Source organism: Acomys minous, assembly GCF_964271855.1.
Source record: "Acomys minous genome assembly, chromosome: 1".
Classification (NCBI taxonomy): domain Eukaryota; kingdom Metazoa; phylum Chordata; class Mammalia; order Rodentia; family Muridae; genus Acomys; species Acomys minous.
The window spans coordinates 7129272-7150379 of record NC_140483.1 but is presented as its reverse complement, the minus strand read 5'-3'; the positions used below and the strand labels follow the sequence as shown (position 1 = coordinate 7150379).

The 21108-nt window shown below is 40.7% G+C and overlaps 1 protein-coding gene across 1 annotated transcript in view; it reads left to right on the top strand.

Moving 5' to 3' along the window:
• USH2A (usherin) overlaps positions 1-21108 on the top strand; it is a 683333-nt gene that overhangs the window by 78622 nt on the left and 583603 nt on the right. The window contains exons 6-10 of the mRNA XM_084773188.1: positions 2835-3129; positions 3964-4148; positions 4475-4696; positions 5800-5893; positions 20790-20985. Of these exons, the coding sequence (XP_084629314.1) occupies positions 2835-3129; positions 3964-4148; positions 4475-4696; positions 5800-5893; positions 20790-20985 (992 nt within the window). The remainder of the gene's footprint in view (positions 1-2834; positions 3130-3963; positions 4149-4474; positions 4697-5799; positions 5894-20789; positions 20986-21108) is intronic.

Genomic DNA, 21108 nt, shown 5'->3' with positions numbered 1-21108 from the left:
GATAAGAACAAAGCTTATTACATGAATATACATATAATATGTAATATATATTATTTATTCTATAAGTTCTGTCCCTCTAGAGTTCACTGACTAATACAGTACTGGTTTTAAAGGCATGAAGTGGTCATGGAGATTAACAAGAAAGAAAAGGTTATGGCTTAATAGTGATACATTTTTGTGTCAAGTTGACAAGTAGGCAGTTGCTCTGGCTAGTCTTATGTCACTGGAAAGGAGGGAGCCTCAATTGAGAAAATGTCTGCCTACGATATCTGGCTACAGGAAAGCCTGTAGGGCATTTTCTTAATTAGTGATTGATGTAGGAAGGCCCAGCCCATTGTGGGTGGAGCCATCCCTTAGCACATGGTCCTGGGTTCTGTAAGAAAGCAGGCTGAGCAAGCCATGAAGAAAAGCAAGTAAGCAACACCCCTCCATGGCCTCTGCATCAGCTCCTGCCTCCAGGTTCCTGACCTGTTTGAGTTCCTGTCCTGACTTCCCGACTTCTACCTCGTTTCATGGCAGAGGCTCTCTTATTTTGGTCATTATTCAGCATACACCAGGCTAACCTGCCTATGGCTTCTAGGAATTCCTTTGTGTTTTCTGTCTCTGAGTATGCATGCTAGGGTCACAGACGTGCACTGCTAACACCACGTCTGGCCTTTACACAGTTCTGGACATCTGGACTCACATCATCATGCCTTTGCTGCAAGAGAATCTAGGTGCTGAGAGGCTGCTTTCTTATTGAATCCAGAACCATGTGTGGAGGGACGGCCCCACCTTGGCCCTTAGCCACTGTTTTCAAGGGGAAATGTGTTTTCCTGGCTCTCCAAGGGAGACACAGATTAGTGTGTTAAATCCCTGCATGGCAGGACCAGCTCCCACAGATGTGAGAAACGTCTCAATTGAATGATGCTATAGCTTGTGGTAGGCCCATCAGTCTGAGGAATCGGAGGATGCCTGGACAAGGATGCCATAGCATATAGAGGGAGGAAATGGGATGCCCCTCGCCTGCTGTCTTTCACATCTCCTTGCCGATGCTTATGATGCTGAAGAGTAATGTCACTGCAGTTCTCTGGAATAAAGTTTTTCCTCGCCAGAGCAAAGAGTTCATACCAGTTATTGACTTTGGAATGCATTCAAAAGCTGATGTCAACTGAAAATCACCAGTGAGGTCTGGAGCAGTCGCTTCATGTCCCTTAGTGAAAGAGAAAGCCCACCTCTACCATCAGCTCACTGGGGTCAGAAAGGAAGTCTGTTCTCTCTAGTCTGACTCGGGTTGTGGGTGTTGACTGGAGGAGTGCGGTGGGAAGGAGGGGAAGAGAATGGCCTGGAATGCTCTACAGCAGGCATATTCTTCTTAATGGAAACATTACATCGGATGCCTGCCCCTGGCATGCTTGTCTGGCTATTGGCAGCGGCTGTGTCGTCTGAGGCCATTGAAACATTTCAGGAAGCTAGAATCTATGAATCACAGGAAACCATTGACAAATGGCCTTGGCCTCAGTCCCTTTGCCCAAATGAGAAGCCTGTAAAATGACGCACACTTTCTTATGCTTTCCCCTGGATGAACTGGGGATGTCATCTTAAATCTCATTATTTTCAATAGATTGCTGTTCACTCACAGTATAAGTCAGTTTGAAATCTAAATATATGATACCTTTCTACATCATCCCAAGCAGGCAGAGTAATGCTACATTTAAGTAAAGTACCCGATAAAGAGCAAGGGCCTATGCATGCTGCCCCCGCCTCTTGCTCTTCCTCTTTCCTTTTATTTTCTGGCTTTAGGAATTGAACACAGGACCTCACAGACAAGAGGCAAGTACTAACCATCAGCATGTGCCTCCAGCCCTCTGTCTACTTTTCATTTTGAGACAAGATCTCAGTAAGTTGCCCAGGATATCCTTGAACTTACCCTAGCTCAGGCAGGTCTTTAATTGGGAGCCTTCACAACAGCCGGAACCGCTGGAGTTACAGGCACACTCCAGTGGGCGTGGCTAGTCATTGTTGATGTGAAATCCTCACAATTTAGGGTAACTGAGATGGCTCAGATAGCAAAAGTGCTTGCTATGTAATCCTGATGACGGGAGTTCCGTCCCTGGTACCCACAGTGGAAGGAGAGGATTGCTCCTCAAAGTTGCACACTGCCCTCCACATTCCTGCTCTCTCTCTCTCTCTCTCTCTCTCTCTCTCTCTCTCTCTCTCTCTCTCTCTCTCTCTCTCACACACACACACACACACACACTTTTTAAATATTAAAAAACATACAATTTTTAGACTCCATTTGTCTTCATTTCGTTCCTGTTGCTGTGATAGAATCGTCTCACAAAAGTGGCGTGGAGGATGGTTTTTGGCTCACAGTTCAGGCTACCGTCTATGCTACTGGTTACATCTAATCCATGGTAGAGAAGCAGTGTGTGGGGGGGGAGGGGGGTGCTTTCTTGCAAGAACAGTTTGTTTTCCTCTGTTTCATATAATCCAGGATATCTTCCAAGGGCATCATCCTGACCACAGTTAGGGTGGCTCTTCCTACATAAGTTAGTGTAACCTATATAACCCCTCATACATGTCCTCAGAGGATAACCTCAATCCAGACAACCCCCTCACAGCGACACTTAGAGCCTTGCCTCTGAGGTAATGACAGTTAGCACTAACCACCACAGACCTTTAGGACACCAAGTATATTTATTTGTCCAAAATGAGTTTTACTTTATATTCCATTAAAAAATTATTAAAGCTAAATGGCTAGTCTTCTAGACACCAAAGGAGTGATACCAGTTCTTAGGGGTTCTGTCCCCATGGGGTTTTGTGTCCTTACTGTCTCCTCTGGGCCATTTCAGGGAGATTCTGGAGCTCTTTTCTGGAGAGCTCCCTCACTTGCATACCCAGCCACATTGCCGCTGCCCGGGCAGCCACCCCCGTGTCCTCCCCTCTGCTCAGCAGTACTGCATTCCAAATGGCGCAGAAGACAGGCCGCCTCATCGAGTGTCACGGCTGAATCCTCAAGCCCACCCTCTCTCCTTCATCAATGATGAGGACGTTGCTACCTCCTGGATTTCCCATGTGTTTACAAACACTACGCAGCTCAACCAAGGCGTGATTATTTCTGTTGACCTGGAAAACGGGCAGTACCAGGTAATCAGGGCAGGGGTGGGTGAGGGGGCATTCTTTAGCCATTGTGAATGGATGGCTACCATGTTCATGTTCTCAAGAAAAAGACATGTGCTCTCTCACAGTCCTGAAGACTAAACAGGTGCACTCAGGGTGCTGGCATGGATGTCCCACCTCCGGAAGCCCTGGCAGGAAAGAGCCTTGCTTGCCTCTTGGCTTCCAGTAACATCTGTTAATTCATGAACCTGTGACTCCAGGTTCTGCCTCATTTGCACAGATCCTCCTTCTATGTTTCTCAGAGGGTGTTAATTTCCCCTTCATTTTCTCTTTAAATGGAATGATCTCACTTTAAGATCTTTAGCTTTATTAGATTTGCAGTGGCTATTTTTAGGAAGGTCAAGTTCACAGGCCCCTCTAGTTACTTCTTGGACATAGTCACTTGGATGTACAATTCAACCTTTTATGTAGTGAAAACTAGAGTTGTGATGAATGAAATCACAGTATCTAAATTTGACTTCCAATGTTTCGAGATTGATATTAAAAATGGAATTTGTGAAATATTTGGACCTTCTTTTATTAAGACCATACATTAATAGAGCAGGTACTTATTCATATGTGCTTAATGGGAGTCATTTTCTTTGCTCATATCTTTAAAAAAACATAATGGATTCACTGTAATTTACAAAATCATTGTGGATAGGAAGAGATACATAATTATAGAATGTGTTGCCATTACTGTAGGTCAGGAGTTTCTAGATGTGAGCCTTTATATTCAAGTGTGGAGTCCCAGTGTTTTGGCTTCTAACCAATATTTTCAACGTAACCACCCATGACAACAACAGGCATGTCTACCCCTAGGTGTTCCGAGTCATCCTTCAGTTCTCCAGCCCATGGCCGATGGCAATAAGGATCCAGAGGAAGAAGACAGACGGCTCTCCCTGGGAGGACTGGCAGTATTTTGCTAGAAATTGCAGTGTTTGGGGAATGAAAAACAACGGAGATTTGGAAAACCCCGATTCTGTCAACTGCCTTCAGTTTCCTGAGTATGAGCATCCTAAAATCAATTAATCTTAATAAACTGGTGCCTTAGTACTAACCCATAGCCAACCAGCTGCCTAGGCTGGAAGAGATCTCTCTCCACCACTGGCTTTATGGAAGTTAGATGAGTTTTAAGCTATTTATAGTTCCTGTAAGGGGTGGGGGTGTGTGTTCAGGTTACAATCCACTGCTATTGTCTCATACAGTGTTCAGCTTATTTAGCCAGGCTGAAGAACTTGAGGGCTGACTGATGCTGTATCGAAATAAACCAAGCTTGTGATTTCTATTTGAGCAAAACTATGAATAGATTTTTAAAATCTTTCCTTGACAGTGTTACCTTGGCTTCCCATGGTACTGTCACTTTTGACCTCCTGACACCTGAGCAGAAGCACCGTCCTGGGTACAATGACTTTTACAAGAGCTCAGTGCTTCAAGACTTCATGAAAGCCACTCAAATAAGGCTGCACTTCCGTGGGTGGCACCATCCAGCTGGGCGCACTGCGGACCTGAGACACAAATACTACTCAGTGGATGAGATCACCATCAGCGGGAGGTAGTGTTCGTTCCCACAGTCTGAATGCCGTTTCACTTTAACTGTGAATTGTCTTTCAAGTTAGGTGTTTGTTGTACATAGTAAAAAAAAAATGTAGTAGTTGAGATCTCGGAGCAAGCCAGATTCTCTATGCTTTATATTATAAAATAAAGGTTCTTCTACAGTTTCACAGGGAGATTTTCATCTAGTGACTTCCCTGCATTTTATGTAGCCTTTTTATCAATGAATTTTCAGGAGATGATCCATACGAAAGCCCAGCATCCTGAAGGTTAGGAATGCCTGTAGCTTAGTGGTTGAGTAAGCTTAATACTTAGATTGGTTTTTTTTTTAAGGTATGACACTATAAACATGACGTAGACAGAATTTATCATATATTTTACATAGTTTAAAAATATAATTTAAAAATATTTTTAAATTAAAAAGAAGAAACACAATTTCTTCTTTTTAGTTATAGTGCAGGATAGTTTGTAAGTGTGATACTTGATCTTCTTGAATTCATATTTCCAAGTTCCACAGACACCTGTCATCAGAAGAAAGCTGTATTGTGCCCTCAATTATTGATAAATTTACTATCACAGTTAAGTACGTGACTCACAGTGAAAACCCAGCTTCAAATCTAGGCAGCCTACTGTCTAGTGTGGTAAAGTCCAGATAGAGTACCCTTGAAATGAATTGTTCTCAAAAGTGTTATATCTCAAAGCTTTAATGAGACCTAAAAGAAGACCCAAAAATTTACATGTATGTGTCACGTAACATAATAATAAAAAGAAATGCTAGCAAATAACTTAATATTTTCCATCTCATTTTGAGGTAAAGAAAAAGAACTTGAAATTTATAATTTCTTCATAAGTATTGCTTGAATGATTTCAGCAAATGCCTTCCTGTGACAAATTTCACATGGTTGGAGAGAGTCACTGTCACTGTCTCGCTCCCCTTTCCATGGTGTCTTTCCAATTACCTTTACAAATCCTCAAGGTTGGATCAACACAATCAAAGAAACCAAGCTTGCCTTTCTTATGTGTGTGTGGTGTGTATGTGCACAGGCTTCTGAATGTGTTGCCACTGACTTGTTTCTGAGATATGTGGGCCACTCACGTTCACAGATGCCAATGCCATGGACATGCTGAGACCTGTGACAGGACCACGCGGCCTTATCGATGCCTCTGCTCTCCACACAGCTTCACTGAAGGGCCTCAGGTGTGTTACTCTATTACATAAATCTAAAAGGAAACGGGAAGGGTAAATATTCATTTTGGTTAAGCTTCAGAATGTATTTACATGGATAAATACTTTAAATATCAGGATTTTTTTCATCTTTTTTTTATTACTTTTTAAAAATTCAATTTACATCCTGAATGGACCCTCCCCTCCTTCTTCTCCTGGATCCACCTTCTTCCCCCTTTCCTGCACCCCTCCCCCACCAACTCTGCACATCCTGTCTTATCACTGAGGCCAGACAAGACAGCCAAGCAGGCAACAGAGTTCATGTTAGAGATGACCCCCGCTCCACTTGGTACAGGACCCACATGAAGACCAAGCTGTCCATCAGTTACATATGTTTTAGGGCCCTAGGTTTAGTCTGTGCTTGGTCTTTGGTTGGTGCTTCAATCTCCGTAAACCCACATGGGCTCATGCTAGTTGACTCTGTTGATCTTGTGGAGTTCTTGTACCCTCCAGGTCCTTCTATCCTTCCTCCTACTCTTCCTCAAGAATCTCTGTGCTATGACTAGTATTTAGCTGTGGGTCTCAGCCTCTGTTGCAGTCCACTGATAGGTGGGGCTTCTCCTGTCTGCAAGCATAGCAAATTATCATTAATAGTGTCAGGGGTTGGCTCTCCTCTGTGCTGTGGATCTGTTGGAGCAGTCATTAGTTGGCCATTCCCTCAATCTCTGCTCCATCTTTATCCCTGCATTTCTTGTAAGTAGGGTAAATTTTGTTAAATCTAAAGAGAAAAAAAGAAAGGGTAAATATAAGTGAATAGAAACTTAATTGTGGTCCAGCTTGAGAATATACTTAAATGGATAAGAAATTAAAATATCAGTTTTTAAAAATACATTATTGTAGAGAAATATAGCTATTGGCAAAGTTGAAAGTTGTGTGTTTAAAACTAACATCAGAGAAACTGTATCTGAAATTAAAGGTTAAGGTTTTTTCCTTTCCCTTCTGTCTCTATCTTGGTTTATCAACATTGTATGTTAACTAAAATAACATCTACATTGTCTTGATAGACTGACACAAGACAATTAAAGCTTAAATTTCCTTCTCTGAAAAATATTTGCTTGGAAGTACCTGTAACATAAGGGCATAGTACACATGTGTAATCCCAGCACCTGAGAGTGGAGATGGGTTTAAACCATGAGGATTTGAATTGTACCCACAACATTCATGTGAAAAGCTGGGCACGGCAGTGTACACTTGTAATTACAATGCTAGGAAAGCAGAGACTGGTGGAGTCCTAGGGCTCACTGGACAGTTGGCTTGGTTTATTTGATGCATTGCAGGCCAAAGAGAGATGCTCTTGGAAAAGAGAGATTTTGTCCAGAGCCCGAGGGCTTCCACACACACAACACATGTGGACAGAAATGAATGTGAATATAAACAGAATCACATAGGCCTGGAGAACGTTTAGACATTGTTGATTTAGGTCTACCAGGGACAGGCACGCCCCAGGCCTGTGAGTCTGTGAGATACACGGATGGAAGAGTCAGGGTAAGCTAATGTATAATACCAAGTTTATGTAATGCAAATGATAGAAGTGGAGTTGTAGTATAATTTACAGTGTTTAAAACTGTAATATTTGCAAATATCCAATTGCTGTATAAAATCATATGCAAATTTCAGCTTTATTAAGGACATATACAAGATTGCATTCTTTAAACATTTTGTTGATTTGACAGAATAAAAAACTATTTGATTATGAGGTGCACATGCTTGGTTAAAACCAAGATTTAGGTCACTTTTCATGTGTCTACTGAATGTCATTACCATTGCACCATTTTTGTTTTGTTTGTCTATGGCAGTGTGTGCTCATATTTGTATTCAGTATAGTTCTCGGTATTTGGGAACACCTTATTTTTAAATAACTCATCTTTCTGTGAGTTTGAGGTCAGATGGTCTACAAAGTGAGTCCAGGACAGCCAAAGCTACACAGAGCACACACACACACACACACACACACACACACACACACACACACACATACACACACGAAGAAGAAAAGAAGAAGAAGAAGAAGAAGAAGAAGAAGAAGAAGAAGAAGAAGAAGAAGAAGAAGAAGAAGAAGAAGAAGAAGAATATGATCATCTTTCAAGGTTTTGGCAAGATGCCTTTCTGTCCTCTGAGAGACTTAATCCAATCTAAATTGCTCCAATATGTGCAGCCTCAGTGGCCATGATGCGCTCTAAAATGTTCATGTCCTCTTTATAGAGGATCTTTATAGATGGCTCTGACTGGCTAGAAAATTGTCCTGTATCCCAGATAGAATTTGAACTCATGATCTGCTTGCTTTGGTATCTTGATTGCTTGGTATTACATTCCTGCACAGTCCAATTTGTCAATAAAAAAGTATGGGGTTTTTTTTTGTTTTGTTTTGTTTTGTTTTTGTTTTTGTTTTTGTTTTTTGAGACAGGGATTGTCTGTACAGCCTTGGCTGTTGTGGATTCACTTTTTAGACCAGGTTGGCCTTGAATTCACAGAGATCTGCCTGCTCTGTCTCCATGAGTGCTGGGATTATAGGTGTGAGCCATTGCACCCTGCTAAGAAGATTAATTTTTAATAAGTTTATATATATGGCTTACAATATTGTTTCCAAAATTAACTAAATTAGATTGATCAACTTACTCTTTATTAAGTCATCAACACATGTGCACATGCACACAACATACACATACACACACACACACACATTTTTAAATTTCTTTGGATGAATTTAACAGGGTGCATTGGACTGAACCTAGCTGGTACCCACAAGCTGAGCCTGACCCTCACATGTTCTTTCTCGTGTTGTGGAGACTTCCTAATAATGTGACATTGCATACTTGCCCTGCCTGGAGTTAGATGAAGAAGTCTGTCTCAGTCCCCTTCTCTTCCATCTCCTCTTCTTCTTATGTCCTGTTGCATTTTATTCCTTCTAATTGCTCACATGGTAGCTTTGGAGTCAGGTTGCGATCGATGGACATGGACCCAGGTGGTGCCTGCTTGGTTCAAATCTGATGACTCAATCAGCTATAATTTAGGATGACATTATATTTTAGTGCTTCTCATTTAGACAGCATCTTTGGAAAACATGAAAAAGTAGACCTCTGTAAGTTTTCTCTTTGTCGTCCTATTTTCGTAATTTTGAGTTGAGTTATAAACTTAAAAATGCTGCTTAAATAATTTGCTTAGAAAAGTTTGCCAGCCAAAAGCAGCTGAAGGAGAAATATCAATAAACCAGTGAGTTGTTTTCAAATCATCCAACCACAAACATTTCATGTTCTACTTTTTAAAAATCTTTTGATTTAAGCCGTTCATCTCCCTCGAGACAACCTGCTCTTTGTAAAGGCCTAGCAAAGTCCCCGGAGGAATATTTCCAGTTCATAGTGTTAGGCTAACCATTAAGGGTTAGCTCAGTACAAGGGGCTTTTGCAAATTATTACCATTTTGTGAATAAGTGAAAATGTAATCCTTGAGAGCATGCCAGTTCGTAGCATTTTTCTTTTCTGTGAGAAAGTGTGTTTAGCCGACGTGAAAGGAGATGAGCTGGTGAGAGAGGGGAGATGCAGAATTTCAGGAGCTGCCTTGCACGGCCTCCGCCCACACCTTTCTTCTCTTGTTCATAGAGACAAATTGTGGTCCAAGGGTGGGAACAGTGTTTATACAGTTTTGAAATTCTTTTCAGATAAAACTTTCATTAATTGTATTTGACTTAATACATGAGATAGTTGCTACTGTATTTGTCTTCTGTAATAACCAGTTGAGTCAGGGTAGCAGTTACCCCATTTAAAGAAATTCCTTGGTCTTGTTTTATGACCATGTTCTCTATCACCTATAGCCTTGTATCTGGGTGACTTCAAGGAAGTGAACCATCTTGTGCTTTGGAGACCTATGGAAAATGAACTGATAGACTGACAGACTATAAGGCTTATTATTCAGAGTACAGTGAATTGGAGGTCTATGGCTGCCAATGCTACCTTGTATGCTTAAAAAACAAACAAACAAAAAAACAAAACCAGAAATTAGGAATGAAAATCCACTTGACTTAATGCTAAAGACTGGGCTTGCCATCAAATGAATTAAATCTGTACTTATTTTTTTCTCTGTTATTCCATTATACTTTGTAACTGGTAGAACATGGCTTTGGGGAGGCTCCCTGCCTAGCCTTAATATTTCTGAGGAACCCTTACATGTTTTAGATATTATATTGGCAATTTAAGTTCCTTACTTTAATATATGATATATACAATAGAAATAATGGCATATTTTATCAATAGAGAACACTTTTAGAGAGCTTGTGATGTGCTTTTCCAAGGAAGACGAAAGCTGTATATGATTAATGTGCTTGGCCTGTTTGGAGATTGATCTGAGGCAAAAAAAATTTCAAAATATTAGATACTACCCATTAGCTTTCACGTAGAATTAAGTATTTCAAAGTAGGAGTCAGGATTTCGCATGGCATTGAACTTACATTAATCATCAGGTACCTGGCAAGGAGAAGCAAGTTTTTCAATGATGTCTTTTATTTTGTTAACACTCGCTATTGCTGGTGCATGGATTGTGGGATGTTTAAAAAAATCTTTCTTTTTGAATTAACTTCAGATGAACATATAATTCCTGGTAAGTAATACAAAGACTTGGTACACCTATGCTCACTTGCACCTGTAGCACCATCTTCCAAAACTGCTGTCACTTAATTTCTTTTAGAATGTACAATTTGCCCGCCATGAAACACACTCATTTAAACATCCAAAGCTGGAAGAGTTAGGGCAGCTGTGTAGTCACCGTTCTATCAGAATACAGGACACAGCCCTCTGTCCAGATGGTCTCTTGGCACCCACGTTCCACCTCTAGCCTCTGGGTCCCTTTAGCTTCAGCTGCTGTCAATATCTGTCCTTCTGTCACGCAGGCTTTTAAATCTCATTCTACCCACTCCCCGTGCAGAACAAATTTTAAGTACTTGTGGCGATATCTTTACCAAATCCCACGATTAGGCCACCAGCTTGATCAGATCCATCGGAGAGTGTAGGCTGACATCATAGGGCACAAAGGAACCTGGAAGACTTGCACACCTGGGATTGAATATTTTCATATTTGCTAATGTGGTTGCCTAGCATCATCTACCTTCCAGCTCTTGTGCCTTCTTATCCTCTGCCTTTTTATTTATTAGCGTGCTTTGGAGACAGGTTCTCATGTAAACTCGTGCTCGTTAGAAGCCGAGGCAGTCTTTGAACTCCTGATTCTCCTGCCTCTGCCTCTGTTGAACTGGAGCTATAACCCTTTGCCATATTACCCAGTCATACTAGTACATACATGTTTTACGGGCTCAAGTGTTGCCTATATCTACCATTAAGAAAGGTGTTACTAGGTGAACCTTGAGTCAGAATACATTTTCTCATTTTCTGTCTGCAGTCCTGGCCAAGAGTGACGTGACGGCCAGGACGTCAGCCAGCACTCTCATTCTGTTGGCCGCTTGGCTGTTCCTTCATCATTGTGTGACATCATCACCTGTAAGGGGAGCCAAGTCCTCACAGAGCGATTTATTAGTGACCATGAATGAGTCTCTTATTTTTTGGCTCTAATTTGTGACCCTTTTATAACATTAATCCTGGATCTTATGAATTAACTACCATCAAACTATCAGTGTGCATTTTCATCAGTATTAAAAACAGCAGAGCCAGCATGCAACCTTTTATTTAATAAGCTTTCCTACCACTCAATAAGCCAAAGGATGCCAGCATCACACTTCACAATGCTCATTATGCTGCATGGTTATTTCCTGTTATTTTATGGGATGAATTCCTTTAGAGCACTGAAGTCCAAAAGTATGACTCACCATGACTAACCTGTTCCTCATGAATGCAATTCATCAAACCTATGACACTGCTTCTGCCTCTCCACGCACTGTAAGATTTTACTCTAAATGTATTTCATTTTACAGTTGAACTTCTTGTAACACCAGTGAATTGATCCATTTTAACTAGCATTTGGACACTTCATATTTTAAATACATTTAATGAATCCCACCTTGAAAAATCTAATTTTCTCTCTGACAAAATAGTGCTACCTTTATAAACTCCTAGTTATTTTCCCACAGTCAGTATATACATAAAATATAGTTAAATGGAAAAAGGTTGTAAGCCTGTAGACAAATAATTTTGTGGAAGACACAGATATAATAAAAATTAGACTCATAAACATAACATTTGAGGGAGTAGAAGTGAAGAATTTTGTGAAGTTGAGGATATCATGGCTTGTTTTGAACAGACAAAGACTAAGAAAATACACACAGAGATTCAACATACTAATTCTTAAAACTGCCAAAGACAAAGAACAGAGAGAAGGGGGCCCATGGCAAGAGCTGAGTTCAGAGAACTCAGGTGAAATTATATTCAGCAGTAACCGCAGATGAACCCAGGGTCTGAAATAGTGCTTGCAGGTGTAGCCTGAAAACAAACAACAAACCTATATTTGCAACTGTAAACAGACTCTGTTTAAAATTAGGAAGAATAAATAGTGGCCAAAGAAATTTGTGTAAGATTACCACTAATAGAGATAAATGGTTTTTGTTTGTTTTTGAGAAGAAAGAGATGCATATTTAAGATTTTGTTTTGTTTATTTTAATTTATTATAGTTTCTACAGATTACATCCAGATGTTATCCCCTGGCTTCTATCTTCATGTTCCCACCGTCTCTTACTCTTCTGCCCTATTCCCCTGCCCTAGACCTCTGACAGAAGGGGACCTACTCTCCCATCATATGACCACAGCCTAGCAGGTCTCATCTGGATAGCCTGCTTCCCCTTCCCAAGGGAAGTGATCAAATCAGGGGCACCAGAGATCATGTTGGAGGCAGTCCCCACTCTCCCCACAACCATGAAGAATGAGCTATCTATTGGCTAGATCTGAACAGGGCGTCTAGGTTCAGTAAATACATAGTCCTTGGTTGGTACAACAGTTTGTGCAGGCTCCCTGTGACCAGATCCGCTGGCCTTGATGGTCTTCTTGTGGGGCTCCTTAGCCCTCTGGGTCCTTCCATCCCCCTATTCTTCTTTACCACTTTCAGCACTCCACCCAGAGTCCAGCAGAGAGTCCCAGTATCTGTTCTGATCTCCCCTGGGTGGAGTCTCTCAGAGGACATCTATGTTGGGCTAATATCCACTTATAAGTGAGTATATACATACCACGTGTGTCTTTCTGGGTCTGGATTACCTCACTCAGGATGATCGATTCAAACCCTGGAAACTCTAACCCATCTGAAACATAAGAAAATGACCTCAAATATATAAATAGAGCTTTTAGATTTAAGAAAGTGTATTACATGCGGTCACACAGTAGACATTTTTATGCAAGTATTTGATGAGCATCCACCCCCACACCCCAGTACCCTCTCCTGCTTTCCCCACTTCTGACGCTACTTGCTTTTTATTGCAGTAACACACATCATGACAAAAAGCAACTTGGAGTGGCAAAGGGTTTATTTGGTTCACACATCCCTTGCAATGGTCCATCACTGAGTAAATTCAGGACTAAAATCCAAGGCAGGAACTGAAGAAGAGACTATGGAGGAATGCTGCTGATACACTTGATCTCTGTGCCTTCTTTTTTAAATTAATTTTTATATATACATTTATATTAATACACATATATACAATAAACTACCTATAGCAAGAAGAATCATAAAACAATCAGGAATTATATAAATGTTACATTCTTAGTGTTTTGGCTATTTGTATTCAGCAGCCTTGAAGAAAACATCTTTCCTATCTTCATATGTCTAAAATTCTGAATGTAAATCAGTATCTATCATATCTCATCATTATCAGCTTAAAACATCTATCTGGACCTAAGAACATCTTAACCCCTAAACAACTAAGCTTAATTGTAAAACTAAACTATCTGGTCTTCAACTCCATCAGAGACTTGAGAAGGAATGAAATTGATTACCTGAGTATAGAGGGAGTGCAGGTTAGTAGCTTTCCAAATGAGAAGATGAAAGAGGTAGTTTACTACCTGAATAGTTACCCAAAACTCTCAGCGGCTTCTAAAGCTTGCCATTTTAAAAGGAACATTTTAATTTTCTTAGGTATTACATGAAAATAGTGAAAATGTACTATACATTCCTTGTACATATACATGTAATTGTGTCTTTTTTTATTGTTAGCCTGTTGTTGTTGTTGAAGAATTTAATGACTAAATAGCAGAAATTTTTTCAATATTTTAAATGATGCCTCCCATTTTCACATCAGAAAAAATATGTGTTTGTTGCCAGTTTTCCTTTTTTATTAAATATATTTTTATTTTTTATATATGCGGTTATATTATTACACATATATACAATAAAGTCTTATTCCTCACAAAAGTTTTAAAAATTCAAAGAATTCTTAGGTTTTACTTCAAAAACCTGTACTCCACAAAATTGGAAAATCTAAATGAAATGGAAAATATTCTTGGTAGATTTCAGTTACCAAACTTAAATCAAGATCAGGTAAACAAATCAAATAGTCTTACAAGCCATAAGGAAATAGAAGCAGTCATTAAAAAAGTGTCCCATTAAAAAAAAAACTTCTGTGAGGCCACAATTACCTTGATACCTAAATCATACAAAGACACCCCCCCCCCCGCAAAAAAAAGAGAATTTTAGACCAATTTCAGCTATTAAAAACAAGGAAATCATGAAATTTGTAGGCAAATGGATGGAACTAGAAAAGATCATCCTGAATGAGGTAACCCAGACTCAGAAAGACACACATGGTATGTACTCACTTATAAGTGGATTTTAGCCATATAGTATAGGGTAACCATATTATAATTCACAGACCGAAAGAGGAAAAGTAACAAAAAAGATCCAAGGAAAAATTCTTAAATCTCACTCAAAAGGGAAAATAGAATACAAATGGAAGAGGTTGAATGAGGGAACAAGGTAAGAGTGAGTGCAGAGAGAAATGAGGGTGGGAATCTCCCTGGGGAGAGCAGGAGTAAGTGGACAGAGGCCCTGCAGAGAGAAGAGAAATTGTGGGCAGGGGCATCGCTGTGACAAGCCACAAACCTAAGACAGGGTTGGCTTCTGGGAGGCTATGGCGTGGCTCTAGCTGAGATTCCTTGCATCATAGGTCATAGAGACTGAAGAGGACACCCTGTAACTAGATAAGACTCCCAGTAGAGGAAGGGGAACAGCAACACACCCACAAAAACTTCTACCTAAAATTTATCCTGCCTACAAGATGTGCAGGGATAAAGACAGAGCAGAGATTGAGGGAATGTCTAACCAATGACTGACCCAAATTCAGACCTACCCCAGTTTGTCTTTAACATACCCTCCTGAATGTGGAGACACTTACCAGAGGATGGACTTCCTACCTGAATCCCCACTTAGAGAGAATTGACAACCATCAAAAGCATTTTAATATACTATAATAAATACATACTGAAGGAAAACAAGCTAATCATAAAATATAAATGCCATTTGTTTCCTGCCACCCAGTGTGCATAGCTTCTCTCAGATCTTATATTATTAGTACAATACATAAATCTGTAGCATCTTCCTCTGTCTCCTTAATGTTGGCTGTATACATAAATGAACCACCTCATCTGGAAAATAAGATTATATTCTACATGTTACTTGAACTTTATTTTAAAATATAAACTGTGGTATGAATGCATATGTGTATTTGTAAGAATTTGCCCTGTGTTTAAGATGAGATGTATGCTTACTTTTGGGCATTGAAACCGTTTCATTCTCTTCAGCGAAACAAACATATCCCAAGATGTCAGGTCTTTCCTAGGAAAGTTGAAGCAATTCAACAGAAAAGTTTCTGTGAAACCTGAAGAAACAAGCTCCTGTGTGGAGTAAATAGCCATCCTAGAGGTAGATTCACACTAATTAATTTTCATGATGAATCCCTATGAGTCTGGTATTTATAGTGTTAAAATGCCCAAACTGATAATTGTGTTTATCTTCATCAAGAAATGTAATGTTACCCATTTCATCTATGTTTTAAAGCTGTCTGCCAAAGGAAGCCAGGCTTTTTCAATGACAAGTAGTGACCAGGATCAAAAATGTTCCACAAGACTGTAGCAAAATTCATCTTTAATTTAAAACATCAAGAAGCCAGGACTGTGGTTTTGGATCATTTATAGAGCTTCTAATCCAGTCTTATCACAAGGCCTTGTGGTAGTGGCTTGTAGGTTGAAAATAAGGACAAAATATCAAATGAGAAAAAAAACTTTCAGATCAAAAACAAAAGGAAAAAATGTTGTTTCCATGGACTTCAGAGGACTTCTTTCTCTGCATCTGCTCCTCTAACTCCTGAACGCACCTCCCCAAATCCAGCCTGGGGTTACTTCGTGGAACACAAACTGCATGTGTGATCAGTGTGACAGGGCCGCACTCCTACTTCTTACTGTTCCCCACCAACTTTTATGAAGAAAGTACAATTTGAAGCATCACCTCAGGGTGAGAAAATTCTTTCAATAAGATTGTTTTTGAAGTAAAGCAAAACAAAACAGCAACAAAGAAAAACAAATTTTTTAATAGAAATCAAGCTGAGATTGTTTCTTGCAGTACAATTTTGCTGTTCCTTAACAGTTTACAGCGCAGCCAGGTTTTAAAAGTACATATATGAGCATGGCTGCCTGGCTGAAGAAGGCATGAGCATGGCTCCATGGATAATGGTGCTGGGCAAGGCATCTCTGGAAATTCATTTCTTTCCTTCAAAAACCAGGATTCGGAAGTTGAGTTTTCCCTAGTATTTCCATTTATTTAAGTAGGATGTGTCTCCTGTGGCACTTCAGCCAATAGGGACAGTTGTATCCCTGTGACGTCTGGTGATTCCCAGTAGAGGCCTCTAATGTCTCAGCTGGTTAGAGGTACACATGATAAATGACACAGAAATAGTTTCCCTCTTATTTTAATTTTTGGTCTATTATGTAGACCACAGTCTAAGTAAATCATGGTCCTTGAAGGTCACAGGACCCCAAGGGTTAATGACAGTATGCCGCATAACATCAGGTTATATATATTCTGTTGCAGCAGATTCAGGCTTGAGGTCACAGCCTCCGTTGGGCGTTTCCCCTCTCCCTCACCTCATTGTCTCCTCCTTCACCTTTTCTTTTCATCTCCTTCTACCCTTGTCCTTCACCTTCCTGGTCCTCTTCCCCTTTTTCTAATTCTTTCTCTTTTTACACCCTTTCTCTTCTTTCTTATCCCCAATCTCCTCCTGTGCCTCCTCCTTGACTTCTTTGCTCCCACACCTTTTCCTCACACCCTCCCATAACCTCTGATTCTGAATGCGTGCTATCTTCTCAGGCTGGTTTTGGACGCTATGTTAGGGATCCATTATCCCCACTCCCCTTCTGGGATGGCTTTTAGTTCCTGATAATGCACTGACTTCTCTTCCCTTTAGAGATGAAGCAATGGGATTTGCAGGGCTAACCTGGATTTAAGAGCTAACTGTGATCAACAGCATTGATGGTGTCCCCTAACCAGTTTAATCCTCACTGGCTGGTGAAATAACAATGTAGAACAATAGCACATTATATTCCCTGAGGGTCAATCATGTGCTGGGTACTGTAACAAATCCGTGTTCCTTACAACAACATTATAAAAATCAGGATTCCCACTTCCTTGTAATGAATCGTATAATAGGCTTGGAACGGTAAAGGTTATTATAAAATATTATACTAAGTTAGAGATCCTGGAATTCAGTGTGAATGCTTTGTGACTCAGATCCTACAATACAACAAAAGAGCCCATTTTGTTTGTAACCTGTTTTTACCACACACGGTGACCATACCTGCCTACAGGATGCCGCATGTGAGTGTAGCACATGGACACAGGGTGTAACCATCACACGAGCATTCTCTTTATGTGCTTGCTCTCAAGGGCCTGTGATGTCTTTGTATAGAGAACAGCGAGATCCTTTCAAGGCACTGCTTGATGGTTGCAGTTAGCTGGTGCCAACTACAGTTGCACAGTGGTACTCAGAACTTCAGCATCCATTCTTTCTGTCAAACTGCCTCACCCCTCTATTCACTAGCTATCTACCCCCAATTCTTCTGGTCCTGCCTCCCACCCGAGCCTCAGTGGCCTCTCCTACATCTGCTATGACCTGTGTAGCTTCCACATGAAACTGAGAACACACCATGTTTGCTTCTCTGCATTGACTGACTTATTTTACTTAACAGAAGTTCAGTCCATGTAGCTGCAAGTGACATAATTCCATTCTGTTTATGGTTAAATACCATTCCACTGTATATAAAAGTGATAGATACTTCTCTATTTTTCTACTCGTGGGAGGAAAATTTAAATGCTTTCCTTAGGGTTTAGTATATGGAGGGTTATAGTTAGGGCTTACACTAGCTTTTTCTTTTCCCAGAAAGATGAAGTCTGCTTTCTGATGTCTACCCACAACAACTAACTCATTTTATGAAAGAAGATAGTTTAGTGTATCAATATTGCCAGTAAGGAAATTTTTAAGGCATTTTTCCTCCTTCCCTCCCTCCCCTCCCTCCCTCTCCTCCCTCTCCTCCTCCTCCCTCTCCTCCTCCTCATTCTTACTCTCTCTCTCTCTCTCTCTCTCTCTCTCTCTATCTATCTATCTCTATCTCTCTTTCTCCTCTTCTTCTTTACTTTCTTCTTCCTTTTTTCCTTCTTATCAATATACCATAGTACCTGCCTATAATTTCAGAACTTGGGAAACTGAGGCAGAAGATGAACCGTGAGTTCAGGGCCACCTTGGACTTCATGATGAGTCCATTGCTAATCTGGGATATATACAAGACCCCAACCCAAAAATAAAATCAGTTGTATCTTTCTTTATATGAGTTTGGTTTCTAGCTGTAAGTGACTTTTTGAAACTGACCTCATCATAGCTGATCATGAGCACTATGTATATGTATTAGCCTGCCCTCAAGTGTGTCCTAAATGCTTCTGGGAAGAAATCACTTTGGCCTTTGGTTCCAGAGTTAGATGTGAATTTAGTTATCATCTTAGGAACCACCTCTGTGCACGTACTTCGTAGGTAGCATGAGAAGTATAGGAACAGGTATCTAGCACCCACCTGGAGAGGGATGGAAGGGACCCAAGGCTGCAGTGCAGAAGGTCAGGGCCATGACACGTTACTAGAGGTGATGCAGGGTGGATGGATGATATAGGTGTCTCTAGAGGACAGAAGGATGGGGCCATGACACAGGTGTCTCTAGAAGACAGAGGATGGGGACATGACACAGGTGTCTCTAGAGGACAGAAGGATGGGGCCATGACACAGGTGTCTCTAGAGGACAGAAGGATGGGGCCATGACACAGGTGTCTCTAGAAGACAGAGGATGGGGACATGACACAGGTGTCTCTAGAGGACAGAAGGATGGGGACATGACACAGGTGTCTCTAGAAGACAGTAGGATGGGGCCATGACACAGGTGTCTCTAGAATACAGAGGATGGGGCCATGACACAGATGTTTCTAGAAGACAGAAGGATGGAGCCATGACACAGATGTCTCTAGAAGACAGAAGGGTGGGGCCATGACACAGGTGTTTCTAGAAGACAGAAGGATGGAGCCATGACACAGGTGTCTCTAGATGACAGAAGGATGGGGCCATGACACAGGTGTTTCTAGAAGACAGAAGGATGGAGCCATGACACAGGTGTCTCTAGATGACAGAAGGATGGGGACATGACACAGGTGTCTCTAGACAACAGAAGGATGAGGACATGGCATAGGTGTCTCTAGATGACAGCAAGATGAAGACATGACACAGGTGTCTGTAGAGGACAGAAGGATGTGGACATGACACAGGTGTCTCTAGAAGACAGAATTATGGGGACATGACACAGGTGTCTCTAGAGGACAGGAGGATGTGGACATGGCACGGGCATCTCTAGAGGACAGTGAGACAAAGGAAGGGTGCAGCTACTCCAGCCCATGACAAAGAAGTAGTTATGGCTAAAAAGAATCTCATCACTGCAAAATATATTACAGAGCCTTGAAAACCAACTGAGCTATAAAGGCTTGCTCTTCACAAAGAGCTTTAGCTCAGCTCACCTGTATCTGAACATGTGGCCCGGTGCTTGAATTGCATTCATATTCTCTTCTTGATTTGCTTTCCCCCTCAGCTGAGTAGATAAAACCCCCAACACAACAGAAAAAAGAATTCTTTTGGTTGTTTTTTTTTCCTGTTTTTAAAAATAAAAATGGACAATTTGCTAAACTATGAAAAAATTCAAGGAGAAATTGTCTTTTGTCCTTATTTGCATAGATTGGTCCTAAATCATCAATAGAATATTCTTATCCCTCCTTACTTGATATAAAGAGCTGATGTGCCCTCCATCCTTGAGTTGCCATCTAATTATATACACAGGATCAGTGACAAATCCCACTTCCTTTCCTAGACAGGGAAGTCGGCATTGTGTCCCCTCCTTGCTAGTGACTAGCTTGTACAACACATTATAAGCACGTGTGTGATAGAATCAGAATGAGTATGCTGATCTACCATAGCACAGCACAGGAGAGGATGATTTTGGCGGACCAAAGCGTGAGGTTGGAAAAAGGCAGACACTCTTCAAAGTATTGTAGATTAAATTATTTACAAAGCATTAGAGCAAATCATTTCCCAATTCATTGCAAAGTTTGAAACTATAAAGTGATAATTTAATATTCATTTTACCATTGTTGATTTCCTTTACTGTTAGAGCTAACAGTAGAGAGATTTTAACAAAATTGTAAAGATCATAGAAGAATCCTAATTCATGCTTTTTTCCCCCTGATTTATAAATAGTTTTAAAGACAAGGTATTCAGAGATTCTTAACGGAAAAGTTTTAAATTTACATTCAGAGAGTTAACAGTACATGAACAAAAACATCACAGCATTGCGTTTCTCCTGATGTTTTATCATTTCAGTGTGATCGCTGCTTGCCTCTTTATAATGACAAGCCTTTCCACAGTGGTGACCACATTCATGCATTCAACTGTAAACCTTGTGAGTGCAACAGTCACGCCAGCAGCTGCCACTATGATGCTTCTGTGGACCCATTTCCTCTGGAGTACAGCAGAGGTGGGGGAGGAGTCTGTGATGACTGCCAGCATCACACAACAGGTAACCCCAAATCCTGAATGTCTGGCTCAGCCTGTGGCACCATGAGTGTCTATCTCTAGATGTGGGGTATTTTAAATTATGATATAGTTATTTTATTTGGGAATACGATTTCAGGCTGTTGAA